Here is a 24,778-nt window from a genome sequence, read left to right as displayed (position 1 = left end):
TATAAGAAGCTCCAGATCTCATGCCCTACAGCCTGCCCATAGCCTGATGGTCTGACAAAACATGGCGTGTTTGGTACTGTTTGAAGAATACGCAAAAGGTCTGATATGAAAGGAATAGAGACTGGCAGGTTTTGTTTTGCCCAGGATGAGCTGATTTAGACTTGTAAGAGCCACTCACTTGGAAATTCATTGTGTGCCGACTTGGGCCTGGCATTAGAAAGACAGATGGCCTAATATCTGGCAACTTCTGCCCATATGCAGGTCTTAATAACAGTTGAAGTGATGGCATCAGGCACCTACCAGAGGGAACTGGCTGACAGGTCAGGAAGATCTCAGCTAAGCTTCAGCTGCATCTGAAGACCAAGTTGAGGTCCCCATGTAGTCTCCTCTGCTCAGACTAAACAGGTTTAACCCTCTCAGTCTGTCACAGTCCTTAAGTTCCATGATGCACTTGGTTGCTCCCCTCTGCACAGCTTCAAGTACTGCTCTGTCTTTCTTGTGGTGTGGTGCGCAGAAACTGCACATGTGGTCTCTCGTGTGCACTTATCATAACCCTGTCCCCAAGTCTGTGCTTCTCTAATTCTATCCCTGATTAGTTTTTAAGCGCTTGTTGGTCTTCACGGTGATTTGCTGTACCACACTTGAAGGACCTGAGTAAAAGTGGGAGGATTTATTGTGAAATGACAAATGACCACCACATGCAGACCACCAACAAAGTGAGTGAACTGATCAGCTGATTCTCAGCACCTGAAACGTTAACCTTAGATTTACAAATGGAAGAAAAAACTTTTGAAATTTCACAATTGGGGATTTTTCCTTTTTATTTAACTGTTAACCTCCTCAGCATTAACCCTGAGTGTGAATTCTATGAAAATACGGTTAACCCCGAGTCCGACTCTGGGTGACGTGTAATGATCTGCTTTACATTTTAAAAGCCCGATAATGCACAGGATGGTATTCTTCTGCCATCTAGTGGATAAAATAACATCATGCTGCAAAAAAACATGAATACTTCTATGTGTTTCACCTCTCTAAGGTATCTCATCAATATTAATGAGTGGGGCGGAGCTTCAAACTAAAAACATGAGGGCAAATGAAAAGTCGTAAAGACAGTTTTAGAACAAACTGAAACTGAAATATTGTTGGATTCAATGTAAACGGGTCTTCAGACATTGCAATGGAAAGTGAAACTGATGCATGATACAGCGTCACCGTGATATGCCCGATGAATTCACGTGAAGCTTTAGTGAGGTGCAACAATAGCTGCATGACAAACAGGCAAAATAATGACAATTGAGCGCAAGAAAAAGCGAGATGTTCGGCACCTAATTAAAATTCACAGGTTTATGTGAGGGGACACGTGAATGCCACTAAGCCATGTGTTGCGGCACAAGTTGTGCATCCATCGTGCATGTGAGGCACTGATGTTCTACAATCTCATGTGCAAACAACAGAATATAATGTCACAGATGGCTGGGGTTCTTGTTCGGCTGGGACGCCTCTTCATTCTATGGACAAGGGGAGCAAGCCTGGTCAGGATAGTACCTTCCACGGAATGCTAGATGGCAGCCCCCCTGGGCATGGGATTTTGGAACTCAAGCCTGTTGGGGTCCATGGCCACCACCAGCGGGCGCTGCAATGGTTCCTGAGCCCATGTGGGCAGTTCTTCTGCCACACCCGGAAGTGCAGCCGGAAAGGGATCATCAAACACCTGGCGCACTTCCGGGTGGGCTATAAAAGCAGTCAGCAGCCACCACTCTGAGAGATAGAGTCGGGAGGAGGGAGACAAAGCTTGCTGGAGAGGAGTGGAGGAGATAAAGAGAAGAAGTATTGCACTTGTTGGGACTGTGTTGTGCCTGTGGGAAACGGGGAAGACGTTACTCACAGGCGAAGAAAAAGAAAAATAAATACTTGTGTTTTTATTAGTGTGCCTCCCGTGTCTGTCTGTGCCGGATCAAGCGCCTTTTGTCACAATAAGAAAAGCGTATAAAGAAACAACACACCTACTGTCCCTATTGCAATGTTGGGCTGTGCGTTGGTGACTGTCTCAAATCATGTCACACGAAGGACGTGTAATAAATGTGCATCAGTACGGCAGCGGACACTCGAACGTTTCCTGCTGTATTTACATTGACATTTTGGTATTTATCCGTTTCTGTTACAATTTTTCCAATGTATTTTAGTTTGTTTTTCTGGGGGTAAACATCACATTAAGGAGTCTACAAGGTCTTGTTTTATTATTTGACTTGGTGTGATTGACGCCGTTCTGTAGATCAGCTGGAAAAATGCTAACTTTATATATTGTGAGTTAGAATCGGAGACAATAAAAAGTGAAAATCCCTCTGAGGGCTGAATGTATGAAGATGTGATCTATGAATAAAGGCCCTAAGCCAGCACACCCACATTGAAGTAACCAAAAAACCAGAAGCAAGAGATGGGCTTACACATGTCGGCGACAGGAGGAACTCCTGGTATCTGTAGCTGCAGCGCTTCAATGTTTCCACCAATGCATTCCTAGGAATAACCAGACAAGGACCCAATCAGATTTACAGGCAGAATGGACAGCGTATATAATAAAACATTGAGACCCCATCACTTACCACTCACTTTATTGTGTTGTGGACTAAACTCTAAAAGGTTACATTTGCCATTTTTGCTCATCACTCAATACCCCCTAATGACAAAGTGAACACACGTTGTCAGAAAGTCAGTCATAAACTAAAATCTTGCATTCCTAGAAGAATTCAGACCCATTGCTGATGCTCTCCACATTGTGCTCAGGTGCATCCTGTTTGCTTCAATGTACCTCGAGAAGTTTCTAGAATTTGATTGGACTCCACCTGCGGCCAACTGAGTTGACTGGACGTCGTTTAGAAAAGCACACGTGTGTCCCTGTGTATAGAAGGTCCCACAATTCACACTGAATTGTATGTCAGGACAAACACCAAGACCAAGGAACTCTCGGTAGACCTCCATGATCAAACTGTGGTGAGGCACAGATCAGGCCAACGAGGTCAAACCATTTCTAACGTTTTGAGTGTTCCCAGGAGCCCAGTGACCTCAATAAATGTGAAATGGAAGGAGTTTGGAACCCCCAGGAGTCTTCCTAGAATTGGCAAAATGGAGGAAACAGACAAGAAGGACCTTGGGTCAGGGAGGTGGCCCTGAACCCAATAGTCACTCCATCAGAGCTTCAGAAGTCCTCTGCTGAGAACCTGTTGGAAGGTGACCATCTCAGCAGCACTCCATCTGCCAGGTGTTCACGGAAGAGTGGCAAGAGGGTAAAAGGCATATGACAGCCTGACTGACAAACACTTTGAGCAAAACTCCAAGCAAAATGTCTGGCAAAGACCAGCCACTGCTCATGGACTTTCGTAATACCATACCTACAGTGACGTACGGTGGTGGCAGCATCGTGCTGTGGGAACATGGAAACTGGTCAGAATTGGATGGAAGAGGCCAAAAATGGAGAGGTCCATGATGAAAACCTTCTATAGAGGGCATGTGACCACAGGCTGGGGGTACGGTTCACCTTTCAGCGTGACAATGACCCAAAGCATACAGCCAAGACCACGCTGGAGTGGCTTTGGGGACAAGTCTCCAAGTGTCCTTGAGTGGCTCAGCCTTAAACCCCACAGAACATGTGTGGAGAGACCTGAAGGTGGCAGTTTACAGACACTTCCTAAGCAATCTAACTGTACAGGAGGGGATCTGCCAGGAAAAGGGGTACCAACTACCCTAATCCAGGCGTGCAGAGATTGTAGAAACTTATCTATGAAGACTCGGAACCAAAGGGGCTTCTACTGTATAAAGTACTGAAATGAAGGTCTGCGTACTTCTATGAATGAGAGACTTCCGATTCCACTATTGTTTACTTTCTTGTTATGGATTTTTGAGTGGACATGCACCGGCCACTTTATTAGGTACACCTCTTCAACTGCTTGTTAATGCAAATTTTGAATCAGCCAATCACATGGCAGCAACTGTATTTCAGGTGTAGACGTCGTCAAGATGACCTGCTGAAGTTCAAACCGAGCATCAGAATGGGGAAGAAAGGTAATGGAAGTGACTTTGAATGTGGCATGGTGGTTGTTAGTCTGAGTATTTCAGAAACTGCTGATCTACTGGAATTTTCACACACAGCCATCTCTGGGGTTTGCAGAGAATGGTTTGAAAAAGGTAAAATATTCAGTGAGATGGAGTTGACTGGGTGAAAATGCCACGTTGGTGCCAAAGGTCAGAGGAGAATGGCCAGACAGGTTTGAGTTGATAGAAAGGAAACAGTAATTCAATTAAGCACTCGTTACCACTGAAGTGTGCAGAAGAGCATCTCTGAATGCACAACACATTGAACCTTGAGGCTGATGAGGGGGCTACAGCAGCAGGAGACCACACCAGGTGACACTCCTGTCAGCTAAGAGCAGACAACCAGGCCTACAATTCACATGAGCTCAACAAAATTGGACAATAGAAGATTGGAAAATCGTTGCCTGGTCTGATGAGTTTCGATTTCTGCTGAGATATTCAGATGGTTGGGCCAACAACATGAAAGCAGGGATCCACCCTGCCTTGTATCAATGGTTCAGGTTGGTGCTGGTGGTGTAACTGTGTGGGGGATATTTTCTTGGCACTCTTTGTACCCCTTAGTACCAAATGAGCATTTTTTAAAAGACACAACCTACTTGAGTATTGCTGCTGACCATGTCCATCCTTTTATGATGATCTTCTGATGGCTCCTTCCAGCAGGGTAACATGCCATGTCACAAAGGTCAAATCAGCTCCAACTGGTTCCTTGAACATGACAAGGTGTTCACTGAACTCAAATGGCCTCCACAGTCACCAGATCTCAAACTAACAGAGCACCTCTGAGATGTGGTTGAACAGGAGATTCACGTCATGGATTCACATCATTCAACAGGACATTCACATCATGCTGACAAATCTGCAGCAACTGCGTGAGGCTATCATGTCAATGTGGACCAAAATCACCGAGGACTGTTACCAGCACCTTGTTGAATCTATGCCATGAAGAATACAGAAGTTCTGAAGGCAAAAGGGGGTCCAACCCGGAACTAGCAAAGTGTACCTAATAAAGTGTATGTTGACGGGCAAAAATGGCAAATTAAAGGTGCAGCACAATAAAGTGTGTGGAACGTGAAGGTATCTGAATACGTTCTGAATACAACAAAGATGGAAGAGAACCAAAAATGAAGACATGAAAAGGTGGCTTGGGCAATGAAGTCCTCTACAGAAAGTGAACATGTTGGACTGAACACTGCAGGCTGTAAGTTGGGGCAGTAAGCTCGTCACTTCAAAAACAAGTGGGTTGCCTCCTTGATGAAGTGTGAACAGCATTGCTCACAGCGATCAAACGAGTTTACAATAACAAAACCAGTCAGGACTTCCAAAAAGTCACAGTCAGTGAAAGAAAGGTGATGGATTACTGGTGACACTTTAAGAATACTGCAGTTATAAATATACTGGAGGCCTAAAGGCCTGCTGAGATGCTGTGTAGAACATCAGAATGATCTGCATGAGAACAGGACATTCAGCCCAACAACGCTTGCCAGTCCTTTCCACTTAAGTCGGCCTTTAGCTCATGGACTAGTGGAAGGTGTATCACGGCTTTGTTTAAGGCTTCATCTCGTGCTCTGCTTTGCTTTTACCATTTAACTATTCTTTGTATATTTCATGACAGGGTGAGAAGCTCAGCAATTCAGGAGAGCCTCAGAGTAGAGTCGCTGCCAGATGAGGGGGTTTGGGCAAGTCGCAAGGATGACCCACCAGGCGGCTCCGTCCTACTGGGTCAGCAGCTCCAGGACAAGCTGAAGGAATTATATCTTTCAGTTGGCTTGGGGACGCCTGGGAATTCTCCAGGAAGTGCTGGGATTTGTAGCTGGGGAAGTCTGGGCTGACCTGCTTGGCCTGCTGCCATTGTGACCCTCACTAGAAAAAGCAGTTTCAGAGAATGAGAGGCGATGTTCTTTGTTATCTGTATGTTGAACCTAAGGGGGCAGAAGGGGCAGCCCTGCACCTCCCCAATGTTTCAGCTGAGGGACCACCCTTGGCCTTTATAAATAGCTGATAAAATTCAGTACTGCAATGAGGCATTAGTTTCACTACTTTTGTTGATCGGCCCCCATCTTTACTTCGAATTTTCAATGTGTGGACTTCTCTGCTTGTTTAAAATTTTGCTATTGGTCTTAGTCATTCTTTTGAGAATATTTCTTTGTTTTGTTATTTATGACAAAACCTTTTCTTAATGTACTTTATAATTATTAAGAAGCCCTGTGTTTATTCTTTAGGACCAGGGTTTTTAAAGATCCCCTCTCCCTTTTGAGTTGATAAGCCTTTTAAGCCTGTTCAGGCTGCAAAGTCTGCTTCTTGAGTTTGGGGCCAGGCTTGCTTTGTCATAAAGGCCTCATATAAGCTTTAGCACTTACAAAACAGTCTTCATGTCAAAAAAGTAAAGTCAGTAATTCATAACACATAGGAGCTTCCATCATTCTCAGGCCCCTCGTAGACCTTAAACCCGTCAGCTCTTCTATGTTGCTAGAATAGCCGCAAAGCGGAACTTAAAGTAAAGCGTCATGTGGTGGAATGAAACAACATAAAGACTGAATAGAATTAAGAGGCTTGTCAATGTATCAACGTTGAAACAGTGTGTAATGCTGGAAAACATACACTGCAACTACGAAATCACCATTTTGAGCAGTTCTATAGCCACAGAGGAAAACTTACTGCAGGGCTTGTCATTCATAGTCCTGGTGGGCTGTGGGTTTTTATTCCAACAAGATTCAAACTAGAAGACACTCCTTGCTGATAATGAAACTTGCCATTTATCTTCATTGTTTGTTAGTGCTTTCATTTATACAAGACAAGTTACCCCCGTGACCCTGTAGTTAGGATATAGTGGGTTGGATAATAGATGGATGGAAGTTTCCTTTTTTGAGAACATTATTCCTCTTTATGTATTTGCACTTCACCATTCTCCCATTTTTCCTCTCACTTATTTCTAAATATTTTACTAATACAAAAACTCCATGATGCACAGTCGCCATTGCAAATGGCAGCACATCAGCTGGAGAGCTGGTGGCTCCTTTATCATTTACAGCTCATTATTAATGGACGACTGGATAAGAAAACACAAAACAATTAAAGCTGAAATACAGCTGCTTAAAACTAAAACGGGCAACTAAGGGCGTTGAATTGTAATAATGCAGTTACAATTAAGCCAAGAAAAAGAAAGCGTTGCTTTAGGAGCAAAATAAATGAATTCTAATTGAGAACCTGGCTAAGGTGAAAACCTGCAGCCTACTGCGGCCTACCAGGATCGTGAGTGACGATCCCCGCATTACAACGTAATTCAAATTTGTTTTAGGTGAATGAGGGCACAAACAAGCCAAATAGTGAAACATGAGTCTCGTTACCAGTGAGGTCCGACTTCTAATGGGGTGGAATGAAAACCTGCAGCAGTCACTGCAGCCCACCAGGACCGTGAGCGACCGTCCCTGCCTTCCTGTAAAGCTTTACATACCGTATTGAAGCAGGTTGGAATATTTAATTTAATAAAAAGGCCTGTAAATGTGTCATTGTAGAAACAGTTTGTATTTAAGGCGAGGAAGGCAGGGGTTTAGAGTTAGGGTCATTAAGCTTATGGCTCTGTCACATTACACGACTTTCCCAGCGATTTTCAGAGATCGTTAACATAACCACTATCTCACGTGACAGGCCATTGTGTAATCTGACATACCCTGCTCTGTCTGCAACTTGCCCCGACAAAATCAAACTCCACCTTAAACTAGAAGGGTGGGCTTTGTGTGTGTGAAGGTTGAAAACCAGCGAGCGCTTAGCCTGATGTACACCGCATATGCCGCAGCTATTAAGAATTAGGAACACGGGAGGTCTGAGCCTCGCAAACAGAAGAGAGGCTCGTCTGTCTGATGTCTCATGTTTAACAAACCAGGAAAGAAAACACAGAGATTGACAGAACAAGAGAGAGTCTGCAGCCACTTCTTAAATACACAGCACTGAGGGAGTCATTAAAAGAAATCTCTTTAGGAAATGTGCATTAAAGACAAAAGAACGATAGAACCATTTGTAATTACCTGGCACAGGAGCTCTCGAAGCCTTTAACATTTTCCAGAAGGATGTATTTTGGCAGTTTATTTAGTCTGTCAGAATGAAGAAGAAAGAAAATCCAAGTTCATTCATTTCCCTTCTATATATTAGATTAGATTAGATAAACTGAATTATTCCTAATCGACAATTTAGATGAATACAGCAGCAGAAATAGAAAAAACAACAACTCACAGGACAAATAACACAATCGATCGATCAATAATAAATAAATATAATGTAGACATAGCATGATGAATGAATACACGTGAATTTAAAGAGTATAAGCTTTTAGTTTGGGACGTTGATTGCCTGAGAGGCTCTTCTTAGCACAGCAAGGCCAGTAATTAATTAAATAATTTGGTAAGGCTCCTACTTTAGCTTTCTTACCAACCTCTGTAGGAGACGAGTCTCTGGCCTTTAGACTTATATGAAGGTAACTGAAGCCCACTTATTTTAAGAAACAGAATAAAACAATTTATTGACAAACAGAAGGATTACAGAAATACAAAAACTGCATATATTATATATATACAGTATATTATATATATAGTGAAAAGGACACCTTATAGCCCCCGACCCGGCACAGACTTACACAGAGGCACGTGTAAAAGTACAAAAAGACTTCGTTTTTCTTCAGACGGAGGGCACATCTTCCCCGTGAACCTTCCAGCCACAACAAAGTCACAAGCGCAGTTATAACACAAATCACAACCCTTCTTCTGGCACCACCACTCCTCACGGGCAACCTCGTCCTCTTCCTCCCAATTCTGGCGCTGACTGGTGGTTGCCGGTCCTTTTTATAGCCCACCCGGAAGTGCTCCAGCTGCTTGATCACCTGTTCCTGATTGCACTTCCGGGCGGGGTTGTAGAGTTGTCCAGACTGGCTCCGGGATCCATGCAGCACCCCCTGGCGGCCACTCCAGATCCCCACAGGGTTGTGGAGTACCCCATCCCCATGGAACCCTGCGGGAAACTGAGGCACCATCATCAGCCAGGGAGGCTGCCACCAAGCATCCCGGGGGAGGTACTGGGGAGCCCATGGCTGCTCCCCCGGAAGATAAGTAGAAGGGGCATGGGACCCGGTCGCCCACCACAATATTTTATATATTTATATATATATATATATATATATATATATATATATACACACACACACATAACCGGGTACTCCGGTTTCCTCCCACAGTCCAAAGACATGCAGGTTAGGTGCATTGGTGATTCTAAATTGTCCCTAGTGTGTGTGTGCCCTGCAGTGGGCTGGCGTCCTGCCAGGGGTTTGTTTCCTGCCTTGCGCCCTGTGTTGCCTGGGATTGACTCCAGCAGACCCCCGTGACCCTGTAGTTCGGATATAGTGGGTTGGATAATGGATGGATACACACACACACACACATATTATATAAGTGTTGCCAGAGCGTTACCTCCCCCTGGGTTGCAGTAGGCTCCATGGGAATTGGAGTTTGGTGCAGCCCTGTTGGCCGTGGGTGCCGCCAGGGGGTGCTGAGCCCTCATGGGCAGTACTCCTAGATGTGGTGGAAGTGCTGCATGGGCACCCAGAAATATTCCAGTTGCACCCAGATTCTCTTCCAGCAGCACCTCCTGCTGTGGTAGAAGTGCTGTAGTCCAGGGCTCTGGAATTGTCCACGTGCCCCCTGGCGGTGATCACGGGTCCCAGTAGGGTTGAGCTTCCAAGCTCCAAGCCCGTGGTCCCGATGTAAATAATATTTGGTATTGTTCCAAATATGTCCTCTCATCACAGGGACGTCCTGGTGGAGCAAGGTCCCTGGTCGTCTGCCACAATTGACATACAGTATAAGACAACATATAACAAAGGGAGGCCAGCTGTTTACTGGCGATTTAGAATTCTAATTTATTTCAGCTCAGATTGTCCAACATGGGTGACTGGGAGACGAGTGTCAGTGGGTTATTCACTGTTGTCTAATGCTTCTTCTCTTCATCCTACTGTAGAGGGTATGACTGACGGACAAAACAGCAGTGATGTCACTTCTGGTCCACAACCCCCCGAGACCCAGCTCTTCTCCCTCTCCTGACTGAAAACTGGACACACCACCATTTTTCTTCAGTCTTGCTACAGACCCAACGTAGAGGTGACTTTACTTGTGTTTTAGTTGCCTTTCTTACTTTATAACATCGTATTTCAATATACGGGGATCACTTTGCTGCCCCACACCGTTATCTTCTCTTGTTCTTTGTTCTTACAGGATAAGCAGTTTAACAAAACCAAGTGTTTAAGGAGGACGTCCCAGGTTGTGCAGAGTTGCTGTTGTTGCTCCAGGTTCAAATGGAGGACTTTTCTTGCATTTGAGTGACTGCTACGTGGTCCTTTGTCCACGGTGTGATGTCTACCCTGACCAGACTCAGTCACGGGCTCAGAGCCTGACTTGGCAAAGTGGACCTAAGCGCTCAGTCAGGGTGTTCAGGGCTCCAAGGCTCAATGGAGAGAAGCTCTCAGGCCAAAGAAAGTTTGTGAGCTCTTTGTTTCACAGAAAATGGAAGGTTCAGCTTTCAGCTCACAAGTGCAACAGGCTGTCAGCATTCAGCTCCCCCAAAGAGAAAAGGACTATCAGCTTTAATCCCCCCAGCATGGAAGTGGCTCATCAGCTTTTTTGGTTTCAGACAGAGGAAGGAGAGATGATGTCTGCCAGTTTTAAAGGAAGTTACAGATCCAGTGTCTGCTTATAGGCACGTTATTGTGTCCATTACATCCAGGCAGGTTCAGTACAAGATATTATTGTCCACCTGTCTGTCTGAAGGAGCCTCTAAAGAGATTTTAGCTCAACTCTGATTTACACTTTTGTTACGTGAAGAGCTGACCAAATATGTTGGTACAATCAGCAGTGCAGCCATCTTCTCCTTGTTACGTCTGCTGTCTTAACAGCCCTTGTGGGCCACGAAAACACCTAGAAGAGCAGGTAAGGCTCACTTTGTCCTACACCAGAAGACCACAATGTAGAACAATGCACCGGCTACTATGGATTGGCATCTCGGGCAGCCTGCTGCATACATCAAAGACTTGAGTCTCCTCAGGAGGTTCAGTCTGTTCTGGCCTATCTTGTCCAGCGCCACTGTGTTGTCAGACCAGTCCAGTTTTCTGTTCATCTGGACCCCCAGGTACTTGTAGCTCTGCACCACTTCCTCGTCCTCCCAATGGATGGTGACTGGTCTCAGCGGCTCTCTGGCACACCGGAGTAAGGCACCAGAAAGGGATAGAGAAGACGGCCCAAAGCCAAACGTGTTGGAGAGAAGTCACTGATGGGTTCCACTAGAGTACCTCCAAAGAGTATTCAGACCCTTTCACATTTTACACAGTTTGTTATGTTGCAGACTTGTGCTGAAATCATTTACATTCATTTTTTACCTTCATCAAATAAAATTCAATACCCCGGAATGGCAAAGCGAAAACAGAATTGTAGAAATTATTGGTAATTTATTAAAAGTATAAAACTGGAACATTCCATCGATACTTGTATTCAGATCCTTTACTTTGGCTCAGGCGCATCCCAATCTATTGATGAACATTGAGATTTCAGGGGTTCACCTGTGGTCAATTCAGGAGGCACACAGCTGTCTACAGTCAAGGACAAACCCAGCCATGAGGTCATGAGCCAGAGAGAGGGTTGTGTTGAGGTATGGATCGGAGGAACCGCTAAAAAATGTCTGCAGCACTGAAGGTTCCTAAGTGCCCAATGGCCTCCATGACTCTTAAATTTTGTAACAACCACGACTCATTCTAGAGTTGGCTGCCTGGCCATACTGAGCATCTGGATGAGAAGTGCCTTGATAAGAGTGGTGACCAAGAACCCGGTGGTCACTCCAGAGAACTTGCACGGAGATGGGAGAAAGTTCTAGAAGGACAACCATCACTGCAAAACACTGCAATGATCTGGACGTTAGGACAGAGTGGTCAAAAAGAAGCCACTTCTCAATAAAAGTGACATGGAAGCCTATGTGGAGTTAGCAAAAGGGTGTCCAAAGGACTGTGTGGCTGGGACAAACAAGAATCTCTAGTCTGATGAAACCAAGATGAGCATCACGACTGAAGGAAACCAGGCACCACTCATCACCAATGCAGTATCATGACAATGATGTAGCATGGCAGTGGCAGCATCAGGGACTAGGAGACTCATCAGGGTCAAGGGAAAGCTGAATGGAGCAAAGCACAGAGAGATTTTCAATGAAAACCTGCTCAAGAACCTCTGAACCTCAGTCTGGGCCAAAAGTTCACAAAGCAAAGACAACCCAGGAGGGGCTTAGGGTCAACTCTGCAAAGATTCTTGAGAGGCCCAGCCAGGGTCCGGAGTTGAACTCAATCAATCTTCCAGAAGAACAACCATCACTGCAGCACTCCACCTATCTGGGCTTTACGACAGACACAATCCTCTCCAAAGTAAAAGACACATGGAGGCCCACCTGGAGTTTGCAAAAAGGCAAATGAATGAACTCTCAGACTGTAAGAAACAAGAGTCTCTGGTCTGATGAAATCAAGATTGGTGACATGTCGCAGGGAAACCAGGCACCGCTCGTCACCCGTGCAATGCCATCCCAAAGATGGTGGAGATGCACCAGGGGCTGAGGGACTAGTCAGAGTGAAGGGAAAGCTGAATGGAACAAAGCACGGAGAGGCCCTTCATGGAAACCTGCTCCACACACTGGCACTCAGACTGTGGTGAAGGTTCACAAAGCAGAGTATGTTAGGGGAGTCTGGACTTGAGCCCAATCAAACATCTCTGGAGCGACCAGCTAGAAATAGCATGAACACTAATGGTCTCCATCCACCATGACAGAGCATGAGAGGATGTGCAGATAAAAAAGTCAGAAAATCCTCAAGTCCAGGTATGTGAAGCTTGTCATGTCAAACCCAAGGAGACTCCAGACTGTAAAGGGACTTCCAGTAAGGACAGAGTAAAGATCTGAATACTCAAGTCCAAGTAAAATGTCTAAAATCCCATTGTCACGTTCACTCCTTCTGGAGCTCTGAGTGTTGACCGGTGTGGAAAAAACGATTTTAAGTGATTTTAGTACGAGGCTGCAACAAAATGTGAGCAACGTGAAGGATCTTGAATATTTCTAAATCCACTGTATGGTGGCCTCACTAAATCCGAAATGAAGGGCTCGAGCAGAGAATGGGACAACAGCCCATTGCCAAGGAAATCCAATAGAGAAAGTGGGGTTGGACTGGCCATACCTTCAGGAAGCCCACTTCCAACATCACTTGGAAGGCTCAGAGGGGAAAAAGGGCAAAGGGAAGAGAGAAAGACCATGAAACACCTGGAACTAGAAGAGCATGGTGCCAGCCGGAAAGAGGCAGGAGAGACAGTCCAGAGCCAAACAGGTCAAGAGGTGTCGTTGACGGCCTGTACTCTGCATGGAGCTCTGGGCTTTAGTAAACTTAAGTTTGGTGTCGTCACCGCTCCATTATTTTGTGATGCGCGCTATTAGCTACAGTTGCTGGGATGAATGCCGTCACGTGATTTTCACACCCCATGGTGTCACTGGTAAGCGACTATTTAGGCCAGCCTAGTTTTTGGGGTAAAGCCTGTTTTTTGAGATTCGTGTGTCTTTCAGATTTGAGGAAACAGACGTGACATTCATTAGGAAAACAAAACATTCATTGTACCTTGGCAGCACATCGAGGATGTGAAGGAAACTTTGCGTTCTCTTGTCTGATATGTCCCCTTGCAAGCCAATCCTGTCAAGAAAAAACAAAATAAAAATCTGCATTAAATACAAAAAGGAACAAAATCAGATTTTGAGCACCACTTAATTATGTTGACACAACATAAACACGTTCATCTAACCAAGCTTTATCTTTCACACAGAGAATGCCAACTCATTTCCTCACTGATGTGGACAGGATTATGAGGCTTGTGCATCATCTCACTATCAATATGGCTCTTAAAGTGAAAGGCATCAAAGTACCGACCTGCATACAAGAGCCCCCTAATAAGGGGCAGCACAGTCACCTCGGCTCATGAGGACCAAACCTGTCATTTCTGACATGAAAGTCGGCTCAGGGGGATTTCAACATCAAACATGAAACTGACTGGCAAAAGCCCAAGAAGAGACAAATTACAAAAACAGAGACAGGGCCACGTGGTAAACGCTTACTAGAGCTCTTGGGTTGTTATGGTGCCCACTGGAGTGAAGCCTGTCAGTGTTTTGTAACCTCAGACCTTCAAATCACAAGAACCAGGGGTCAAATCAGATCGAAAGTGCAACGGTCATCATCTCCATGTGTTGCTGATGTTTGCCCTGCCCTGACATTTGCCATCATGGACTACCTCACTCAGCTGTAATTCCTGGACATAGAAGAAGGGATTACAAGATGCTAACATTTGGCAGAATAAGAACATAAGGAGGCTGACAAACAAGAGGAGACCATACAGTCCATCAGACTCATTCAGTTCCCTAACATGTCAGTCGTCCCACTATGTCACCAGGATACATTTACCGCTTCAACTCCAGGACTCTCTAATTTGCTTCCGAGTCCCACAACCCTGAATGCAGAAGTGCTTCAAACACACAGCAGGGGAACCTTAAATCTCCAGGCTACAGATGTGACCCTTAGCACACGCTCTATGCTATCAAAGGCATTGTGTCAGAAGTGGGGGCGTCATGGGGCAGCTGACCAATCCTATGCTAGAGAAAAGTGTTGGTGGGAAAAATGAACTGAAATGTCCAAATCTGCGGAGTTCAAGTCCATAGCTTGCAACAGGCCACTAAAGACCCAGCAGAAGGGACTCTGTTCCAGTCGATGGCTCACACTACACTTTTATTTTGCTTAATTGTACAAATTAATTCTGCAAGTGACTGTGATGTGACTGTGTACTGATACCTATCCTGAATTAGGAAAATTAACAAAAATTAAGCAGAAAAATAGATAGATAGATAGATAGATAGATAGATAGATAGATAGATAGATAGATAGATAGATAGATAGATAGATAGATAGATAGATAGATAGATAGATAGATAGATAGATAGATAGATAGATAGATAGATAGATAGATAGACAGACAGACAGACAGACAGACAGACAGACAGACAGACAGACAGACAGACAGACAGACAGACAGACAGACAGACAGACAGACAGACAGACAGACAGACAGACAGACAGACAGACAGACAAGGGGGCTCCGCCCCCTGCTCGCTTCGCTCGCTAACCCCTGGTGTTGGGAATGACAAAGAGCGTGATGTATGAATGAGATATAGAATAGTGTGACGGTGTAGATGATGCAAATAGAAATCAAACAATAAAGTGTGTGGCACAGTGTAAAGGTTTATTTGAAAATGTCTTTGTACACGCCGTTTAAGTGTAAAAGGTAATTCCAGCTCAGAACTTGTAAGGTCATGTGTTAAAAGGGGCATTTGGTCTAATGAGATTGCTGTTCCAACTGTCTCTGTAACTAAGTCGTCGCAGATAAAGGCTTGAGGAATTGTAATAATATGTGGCTGAAGTCCATCTGTATTGGTGAGTGTACCATCTGTCAGTTGTAATAAGCAATTGTTATGATCTGGTTCTGGACATCGTATCTTTTTTACTAACTGTATCTTTTGAAAGCAATGCCAATTGTCTGCGTATTTTAAGGTGCACTGAACAATAGCTGAGTGCATGGCATCTGGAAGAATAGCTAATCACTGTCTAAAATCGCCTCCTCATAAAAGTACCTTTCCTCCAAATCGAATATTATTATTCATAAACGTTTGTAGAAGTTTATGAATGGTGTTGAGTAAGTGACTTGATGCCATTGAACATTCATCAATAAACAACATTTTTTCAAGACGGATGTCACGTGCAGTGCCACCGTTAATGTTCATAGTGGAAACCGATTTGTAGGATCTAATGCAGTTGATAAAGATTTAACTTTCAGGTACATCGTCAGTTATAAGCCTCTGTAGATATTCAGTATATGAATGTAAAGAAGGCAGTCTAATTTGACCCTTTTGACAACAACGTGTAAATGTATAACTTGTATTGCCAGTTGTTTCTTCAGGGAAGTGAACTGAATGACAATGATTGCAAATGACATTCATTAATCCGAATGAATTTTCCTGGTGTATGTTTTCCTTGTGCCGTTTGAGAGGCGCGTTGTTGCATGTGTAGTATTTGGGACGTGTTGTTTTGGAGCTGTAATCGATTTGCCTGTGCTGTGTGAGAAGCCCGTTGTAGCCTTCGCTGCCATTAACGTATGTCTGAGACGGGAGGTGTTTCGTTTTGAATCCGTGCCTGTTGCGATGCAGCACTTTGATTGATAGATTGCGTCATGTGGATCTAGGATGTAGATTTGTGCATATTTGCGTTGTTGATTTGTTTCAGGGTGCACTGTTCCAATGCGATGCAGTATTTGTGCACATATGCGAAAGCAGTATGGTCCATTGCCTTTTGGTGGCCTGATATTTACTCCGGTATATGCAAAAGCAAATGAACTATTGTAGGATTTAATGCAGTTCATAAAGTTTTTACTTTTAGGTACATCGTCAGTTAGAAGCTTTAGTTGAGCTTTGCGTTTTTGGAGTCGAGACATTTTTTCTTTTAGAAATATGGATAAGTAATAAGGAGTATTGCACTCACTGTTAATATGGAGCCTTTTCTGCGGTTGAATGGTTAATAGTGCCTTATTGTAATGAGATCCACCTATGCTGCATAGCCGTCTATTTTGTTGTTTCTTTCGTGTTCGTGTGTTTGTTCCTGTTATCATTTCCTTTTCGTTTTGTACCCGTGACCGTGTATTCATGACTTGTTTCTTTCTCAGCATGCGAAATATGGATAAGTAATAAGGACGATCGCAGTCACTGTTAATATGTTTCCTTTTCTGCAGTTGAACGGTTAATAGTGCTTTATTGTAAGGAGATCCACCTATGCTGACACCTATGCTGTCTAGTGTGAAGGTGTTGACGTTCACTTTAGAATATGTGGCTTTGGGTGTCACTTCTTATGGATGTGTGTGTGTGTGTGTGTGTGTGTGGGGGGGGGGGTGTGAGGATTGTTGTTGCGCGAGCGTCTTCTTTCTTTTTGTGTTCCTGTGTCTTGTTTGAATCCCCCTCTTGGTGTTTCTGTCCCGTCCGGTGCCTGTAGGGGGGGGGGGGGGATTTGCTGGTGCCTTGCTGTTGTGCGCGAGCCTCTTTTTTTTTTTTTTTTTTTTGGGTCTAGTTTCGTGTGCAATGTGTTTCGTGCTTTGCTTGCGTTTGAATACTTTTTTATGTGCCTTTTCCTTTTTTCGTTGCTCTTTGCGCCTCATTTCTCCATTTTTCCTGTGCTCACTCCTTTTTTCTGTGGTCTTGTCCGCCTCTCGCGGCCCCTCATCCGCCTCTCTCGCCCTCTTTTGTCCGCCTTTCTCGGCTCCTCAGCCGACTCTCGTGGACTCTTTTTGCGCCGGCGCAGTACGTCTTTTTGCAGCTACGGCCCATTGCCGGATGTGACTGCGTCCATCATCCGGTTTAGCATTCTCGGTTAGTAATATGGATAGATAGATAGATAGATAGATAGATAGATAGATAGATAGATAGATAGATAGATAGATAGATAGATAGATAGATAGATAGATAGATAGATAGATAGATAGATAGATAGATAGATATGAAAGGCACTATATGATAGACAGACAGACAGACAGACAGATAGATAAAGTTGTCCATGTGGGAAATTTGCCTTTTTAAAGAAGCTATTTAAATAAATGCTTAAATAGATAGAGAAGTAATAAATAAAAAATCCCAATTGTCCTACTGTCTACCACACTACTTGGTCACTTACCCATGTGTCTAATAATAATAATAATAATAATAATTCATTACATTTATATAGCGCTTTTCTCAGTACTCAAAGTGCTATTGCCTGTGTGAAGAAAAAAAATTTGGAAAACAGTTTTGGAAAAAATGTGCTCTGGACAGACTTGGAGAACATAAGAGTTTTTGGCCACAGAACCAGAAGACACATATGGCGAAAACCAAAGACGGCATTTCGAGTAGAAGAACGGGATGCCAACTGTGAAAAATGGAGGTGGAAATGTTCTGGTTTGGGGATGCTTTGCTGATTCAGGGCTTGTGTTGCTCACCCTCATGGAATCCACTAGGAATTCTTCAGAAGCACCTTAAACATGGCAAAGACGCTATATAATAAAATCTATTATTATTATCACTCATTATACCAAAGGGTGATTGAGGGTAATGTGAGACAATCAGTCAGAGGATTTAAGCTCAACCAAAACTAGACTTTGCAACATGACGATGACCCTAATTAGTATCTATCTATCTGTCTATTTGATCCTTGAAGGGTAGACATTCCTAATCCGCTGCCCCTGCTCGATTTGCACTGCACATGCACACTGTTTTCATGCGTGCGTGGAGAACACGGAATTTAACAACACCGTTAGAGATGTGCTTATACTACAACATTACCCTTTACTTCAAGACAGCAGTGACGTTGATGTTGTCTACTGTGAAAAGTAAAAAGTTAGTTGACAGAATGGAGAAGGGCTTTAGAGTGCCATGTCAAAAGGTTTGGAGATGGATGAGAGAGAAAGGAGGACCAGAGGAGTGTGTGAAGATTGTTCAAGATGTGTGTGAGGAAGTGAGGAATTGGGTTAGGGTAACAGACAAGACTGCATTTAGAGGAGGTCTACACCTGGGACCTTCTTCAAGTTCTTACCTCTTTGATCTGGTGATGGATGTGTTACCTTGTGGGATAAAAGGCCAATCCCCCCAGTACAGGCTTTGTACTGATGACAACACCAGAAAACAGGAAATGGAGAGGAAGTGGGAAGAATGGAAAAGGGCTTTGGAAGACAGAGGGATGAAGATAAAGAGGAGGAAGAAGAAGACAGAATATCTGAGGTTTAATGATGATCAGGAATCAAACGTTAGCCTGCATGGAGAGCTACTGGAAAGAGTGGAGAAGTTTAAATATCGAGGATCAGTGGCAAACCAACATGGAGACGTACATGCAGAGATAATCCATACAGTGCAGCATGTGTGGAACCACTGAAAGAAGGAGTCAGGAGTGATGTGTGATGGAAAGAATTAAGGAGAATGTTAAAGGTGAGCTTTCCAAGACCAGCAGTAATGTGTGGAGTGGAGACAAGGACAGTAAAAAGAGCAAAGCAGGGGAAGAAGTTGAATGTGGCAGAAATGAGAAAGTTGAGATGGACGTGTGGAGTTACAAAAGAAACAATCAGAGGTACAAGAAAAGTGGGAGATAAAGGACAGGGATGTAGATTGAAATGGTATGGACATGTGATGCGGAGAGACAAGGAATATATGAGCAAAAGAATGATGGGAGTGGAAGTCCAGGGGAAGAGAAAGCCGAGGGAGGCCATAGGTAGAGGTGGATGGATAAAGTAAAAGAAGATCTGATGGAAAAGGATCTGACTGGTGAGGAGGTGCAGGACAGAGCTGTATGGAGAAGGCTGACCAAGCACATTGACTCCACATAATAATAATATTAATAATTAGTTGTAGCATTCATAATAGTAGAAGAATGTAAGACACATCATTCTAAAATGTAAATGCTTGTTGATCCCCACACGCCTTTCTGATGGTGTAAAGAGCACAGAGACAGCAGAGACCCCGGACTGCTGACAGTGCAGGTCGCTGGCCCACCCGATCAATACGTGTTTGTATCAAATAGTAAATTATACAACAAGGGGATTGAAGAGCTGGAACAAACCATTTCTTTACAGTGGTGTGTTTTAAATCGAGAAAATCTTTGGAACAAAGTCATGTAGGAAAAGGAGACGGGCTGCATTGAAATGGGCTGAAAATGAAATTCATTTCTTTATGGACGTGCCGATCCACAAGAAAGCCAAATGCCTTAACAGCAATTAGTTGTACAAAAAAATGCCAAAAATAAAATAAAATAAGCAAAGCACCAAGAAGCGACATGACTTTTGCAATCCCACTCTTTAGTAACACACTTGCGGTTTGCCTCACTGTTTAGCTGGCATTATTCTTTGGTTGTTTTGAAATCACAAATGTCTTCATGCTGCAGATCAGCCATGTGGCTCTGAGTCACTCGAAAGTCTGCAGCCTAAGGATCTCAGAAGTGACAGCATTCTGTTTAAACTAAATGCACGCGGTTTGGTTATTTTTAATTAATGCTCACACACTCTATTGAGTAATAAACACATTTCCCAAAGTTGGTCACAATTTTCTAACACCTGTAAATCTCAGAGCTACTGGTCAAAAAACTCCTGTGTGGACTCTGAACAGGACACGGCCTTGTCTTATTGTTAAGCTGAAAACACAAGTGCATTTCTAATTTTTTTAAGCTTCAGCTTAATAACATAAAATAACATTCTCAAAATTCCATAATATAATTCAGGGCAAACTTTATCAAGGCACGAAACCGCCTGGCACAGGACACCAGTCCATCACAAGGACCACCCACACACACTGTGACGATTTGGGATCCTCCGTTAATGAGACATGCATGTCATCAAAGATTCAAAAACAAAGCCGGAGTACCAGAGGGAAACCCTAACAGATACAGAAAGATTGGACAACTGGACTTGGACTGAGTCAGCGTGCAGGATTCAGGCACTAGAACGTGGCATCAATGCCCATGCAATCAACTTAATAAATCAGTGGAAACAAAAAGTCATCACTCATCACACTCCGTAATAATGGCTGATATACATATATATACACACATATATACATACACACACACATATATTATATAAATATATACAGTATTATACAGTATTTTATATATATATATATATATATATATATATATATAAATAAATAAAACTGTTCCAAAAATGAAAGGCACACTTTGAAAACACATCAGATCTCAATGGGAAAAAAACATCCTGCTGGCTCTCTCTACTGCTATGGACTGATATGGTGATGTGTGAGGAACAAAAGGTTGGAAATGAAAATGATGAAACTACAGAGAGAGGGCTGAATACAAAGACACCCAAAAATCAAAGGGAACAAAATGATACAGTGGCAGGCAGGCGAGTCCATTTGGCAGAAATTTCATTTCAGCAACTCCAAATCGTACTCAGTAGTTTGTATGCCAAGCCTGAAAACGTCCTAATGAGATGAAGGATGGGGTCCTGGGGGATCTCCTCCCAGATGTGGACCAGTGCATCACTGAGTTCCTGGACAGGCTGAGGCGTCGGATGGACCCAAACATAAGGTCCCACCCAGAGGTGTTCTATTGGATTGAGGTCAGGAGAGTGAGCGTGGGGGTTTAGTGCCAGTCAATGGTATCAATTCCTCTCAAATCTCAAATCCTCTCACCACATGCACCCGGGCATTGTCGTCCACCAGGAGGAACCAGCATAGGGTCTGACAATGGGTTCAAGGATTTCATCCAGACACCTAATGGGAGTCAAGGTGCCATTGTCTAGCCTGTAGAGATCTGTGTGTCCCTCCATGGATATGCCTCCCCAGATATACCATCACTGACCAACCACCAAGCCGGTCATGCTGAACGATGTTACAGGCAGCAGAACGTTCTCCACAGCTTCTCCAGACCCTTTCATGTCTGTCACATGTGCTCAGGGTGAACCTGCTCTCATCTGTGAAAAGCACAGGGTGCCAGTATGGTATTCTATGGCAAATGCTTCAAGGTGCCCACTAGAGGACGTTTGGCCCTCAGGCCACCCTCATGAAATCTGTTTCCAATTGTTTGGTCAGAGACATTCACACCAGAGGCCTGCCTGCCTGCTGGAGGTCATTTTGTAGGCTCTGCCAGTGCTCATCCTGTTCCTCCTTGCCCAAAGGTGCAGATGCCGTTAGGTCCTGCTGGTGTGTTAAGGACCTTCTACAGCCCCCCTGTCCTGCTCTCCTAGAGTAACTGCCTGTCTGTCTCCTGGAATCTCCTCCATGCCCTTGAGACTGTGCTGGGAGACACAGCAAACCTTCTGGCAATGGCATGTATTGATGTGCCTGCCATCCTGGAGAAGTTGGACTACCTGTGCCACCAAACTCTGTATGGTCCTGGTATGGCCTCATGCTACCAGGAGTGACACTGACCATAGCCAAATGAAAAACAGATGAGGAGGGAAAAATGTCAGTGGTCTCCCTCCACCTGTTAAATCATTCATTCCTGTTTTGGGGGTCATCTCATTGTTGCCCCCCTCTAGTGCACCAAAGCAGCTGAAACTGAAGAACAAGCCCCTCTGCTACTTCACTGAGCAGATCAACAGCCCACAAGTGTCACTGACTTGATGCTCTACTCTCATTCAAAAGAGCTCCTTTCATTTTTTTGTACAGTGTTTATAAAGATATTAAATAAAAGCTAGATGGCATTATATTACAGATTTAAAGATTAATGGACAAAAAGCAGTGTATTATAGATTGATAGAAATCTACTACAGATTGACCGAAATCTTTATTTGTCCGAAGAAGAAATTTAGCAAAAAGTGCAAAAATAATCATGCAGAGAGAATCTCTGATGTATAACACCATTAAAATTGCAAATAAATTAAAAAACAAAACTGTACCCGAGGCAATCAGATAAGCGTAAGTGCCAGTACTCTCTGATTTTTGTCACAGTCTTGGTCTTCATCTCATTGTACTGTAAATTTTACACAATTTGTTTATGAAGTTTGGAGTTTCAATCCCCGATGACATTTGTAGATGAGATCAGAGAGCGGGAGAGTCCCCCCTTGGTATTGTGATCAGGGTGACAACATGCATTGTAGATGAAGATCAAGATGATATCTGTGCATTAAATCAGAGAGGACATAAGAACACCAACACTCTGGTAGCTCTGTAGAAGACCTCATTGCCCAAACCACCTTTCCATGTCTTCATTTTTGTCTCTCTTCTATCTTCAGTGTATTCAGAAAGTATTCAGATCCCTTCACTTTCCACACACTTTATTGTGCTGCAACTTTAATTTTGCCCATCAACATACACTCACCGGCCACTTTATCAGGTACACCTTGCTAGTTCTGGGTTGGACTTCAGAACTGCCGTAATTCCTTGTGTCACAGATTCAACAAGGTGCTGGAAACATTCCTTAGTGATTTTGGTCCATAGGAACATGATAGCATCATGTGGTTGCTGCAGATTTGTGCACATCCACATCCATGATGTGAATTGCCTGTTCCAGCACATCCTAAAGGTGCTCTACTGGATAGAGATCTGGGGACGGTGGAGGCCATCTGAGTCCAGTGAACTCACTGTCATGGTCAAGAAACCAGTTTGAGATGATCTGAGCTTTGTGACATGGCGTGTTATCCTGCTGGAAGAAGACATCAGAAGATGGGTACACTGCAGAAATGAAGGGATGGACACGGTCAGCAACAATACTCAGGTAGGTTGTGGCACTTAAATGATGCTCAGGAGCGCAAAGTGTGACAAGAAAATACCTCCCACACCATTACACCACAACAACTACCAGCCTGAACCACTGATAGAAGGTAGGATTGATCTGCTCTTTCATGTTGTTGACCCCACCATCTGAATGTCATAGCAGAAATCGAGACTCATCAGACCAGGCAACGTTTTTTTCCAATCTTCTATTGTGTAATTTTGGTGAACTGTAGCTTCAGTTGCCCATTCTTAGCAGACAGGGGTGTCACCCGCTGGGGTCATCTTGCTGCTGTAGCCCCCCAACTGCTTTAAGGTTTGACGTGTTGTATGTTCAGAGATGCTCTTCTGAACACCTTGGTTGTCACGACGAGTGCTTATTTGAGTTACTGTTGCCGTTCTATCAGCTCTGCACCAGTCTGGCCATTCTGCTCTGACCTCTTGCATTGACAAGACATTTTTGCCCAGAGAACTGCCATTCACTGGATATTTTTTGGACCATTCTCTATAAACATAGAGATGATTGTGGGTGAAAATCCCAGTACATCAGCAGTTTGTGGAATACTCAGACCAGCCTGTATGGCACCAACAGCGGTGCCACGTTCAAAGTCACTTCAGTCCCCTTTCTTCCCCATTTTGATGCTTGGTTTGAACTTCAGCAGGTCATCTTGATGAGGTCTACATGCCGAAATACATTGAGTTGCTGCCGTGTGATTGTCTGATTAGATATTTGTGTTAAGAAGCAATTGAACAGCTGTACCTAATAAAGTGGCCGGTGAGCGCACATTACCTGTGCCTGTACAGTACAGGACGTTACTTCATTAAAATGTCACTTGCTTTTTCATTTATGGCTTCCATTTTCTTTATTATCCAACTTGTACTGATTTACATGTTCAAGGTAGGATGAGATGTTTAGCTACTGCTTGGTGATCATCTTTCTGTGATCCGTCGCTGTCACTAATCCAGCTGTCCTCTGGTCCTGATGGTGCCGGATTAGTGAACGGTCTACCTGTCCAAGCACATGGAGGGTGTAAAGGCTGCAAGATGTAGTGGCGAGCAGCCATATTTACTGTATCCTCCACTGACCTGGTGGTGTGGTGGGTCGAGAAGTGAATGTGTGACGGACTTGAGATGCTAAAGCATCAGATGTTCAAATGTCTTCACACTGTTCAACTGTTGAGCTGGTCGGGTACAGCCTGTGGTGTGGAGGGAGTGGGTGGGATTGCATTTGTAACCAGTAATCCTTTGTAAACCCCACCAGATAGACGGACAATCACTGGAGGAGATGCTCTGTTCCAGGCTGAACCTTCTCTGTCTGTTTTTGGTTAACAGCCATGTCTAGCTGCTATCTGGCCATTTTGTACAGAGC

General features: G+C 44.0%; 1 protein-coding gene across 1 annotated transcript in view; it reads right to left on the bottom strand.

The window, feature by feature from the left end:
• trdmt1 (tRNA aspartic acid methyltransferase 1) overlaps positions 1-24,778 on the bottom strand; it is a 127,354-nt gene that overhangs the window by 52,619 nt on the left and 49,957 nt on the right. Inside the window, exons 4-6 of the mRNA XM_028803363.2 lie at positions 13,757-13,828; positions 8,109-8,174; positions 2,445-2,514 (exon numbers count right to left, since the gene is read on the bottom strand). Of these exons, the coding sequence (XP_028659196.2) occupies positions 2,445-2,514; positions 8,109-8,174; positions 13,757-13,828 (208 nt within the window). The remainder of the gene's footprint in view (positions 1-2,444; positions 2,515-8,108; positions 8,175-13,756; positions 13,829-24,778) is intronic.

This window comes from Erpetoichthys calabaricus, chromosome 6 (assembly GCF_900747795.2).
Source record: "Erpetoichthys calabaricus chromosome 6, fErpCal1.3, whole genome shotgun sequence".
Taxonomy (NCBI): Eukaryota; Metazoa; Chordata; class Cladistia; order Polypteriformes; family Polypteridae; genus Erpetoichthys; species Erpetoichthys calabaricus.
Note: the sequence above shows the minus strand (reverse complement) of the source record. Positions and strands in the feature narration are given on the sequence as shown.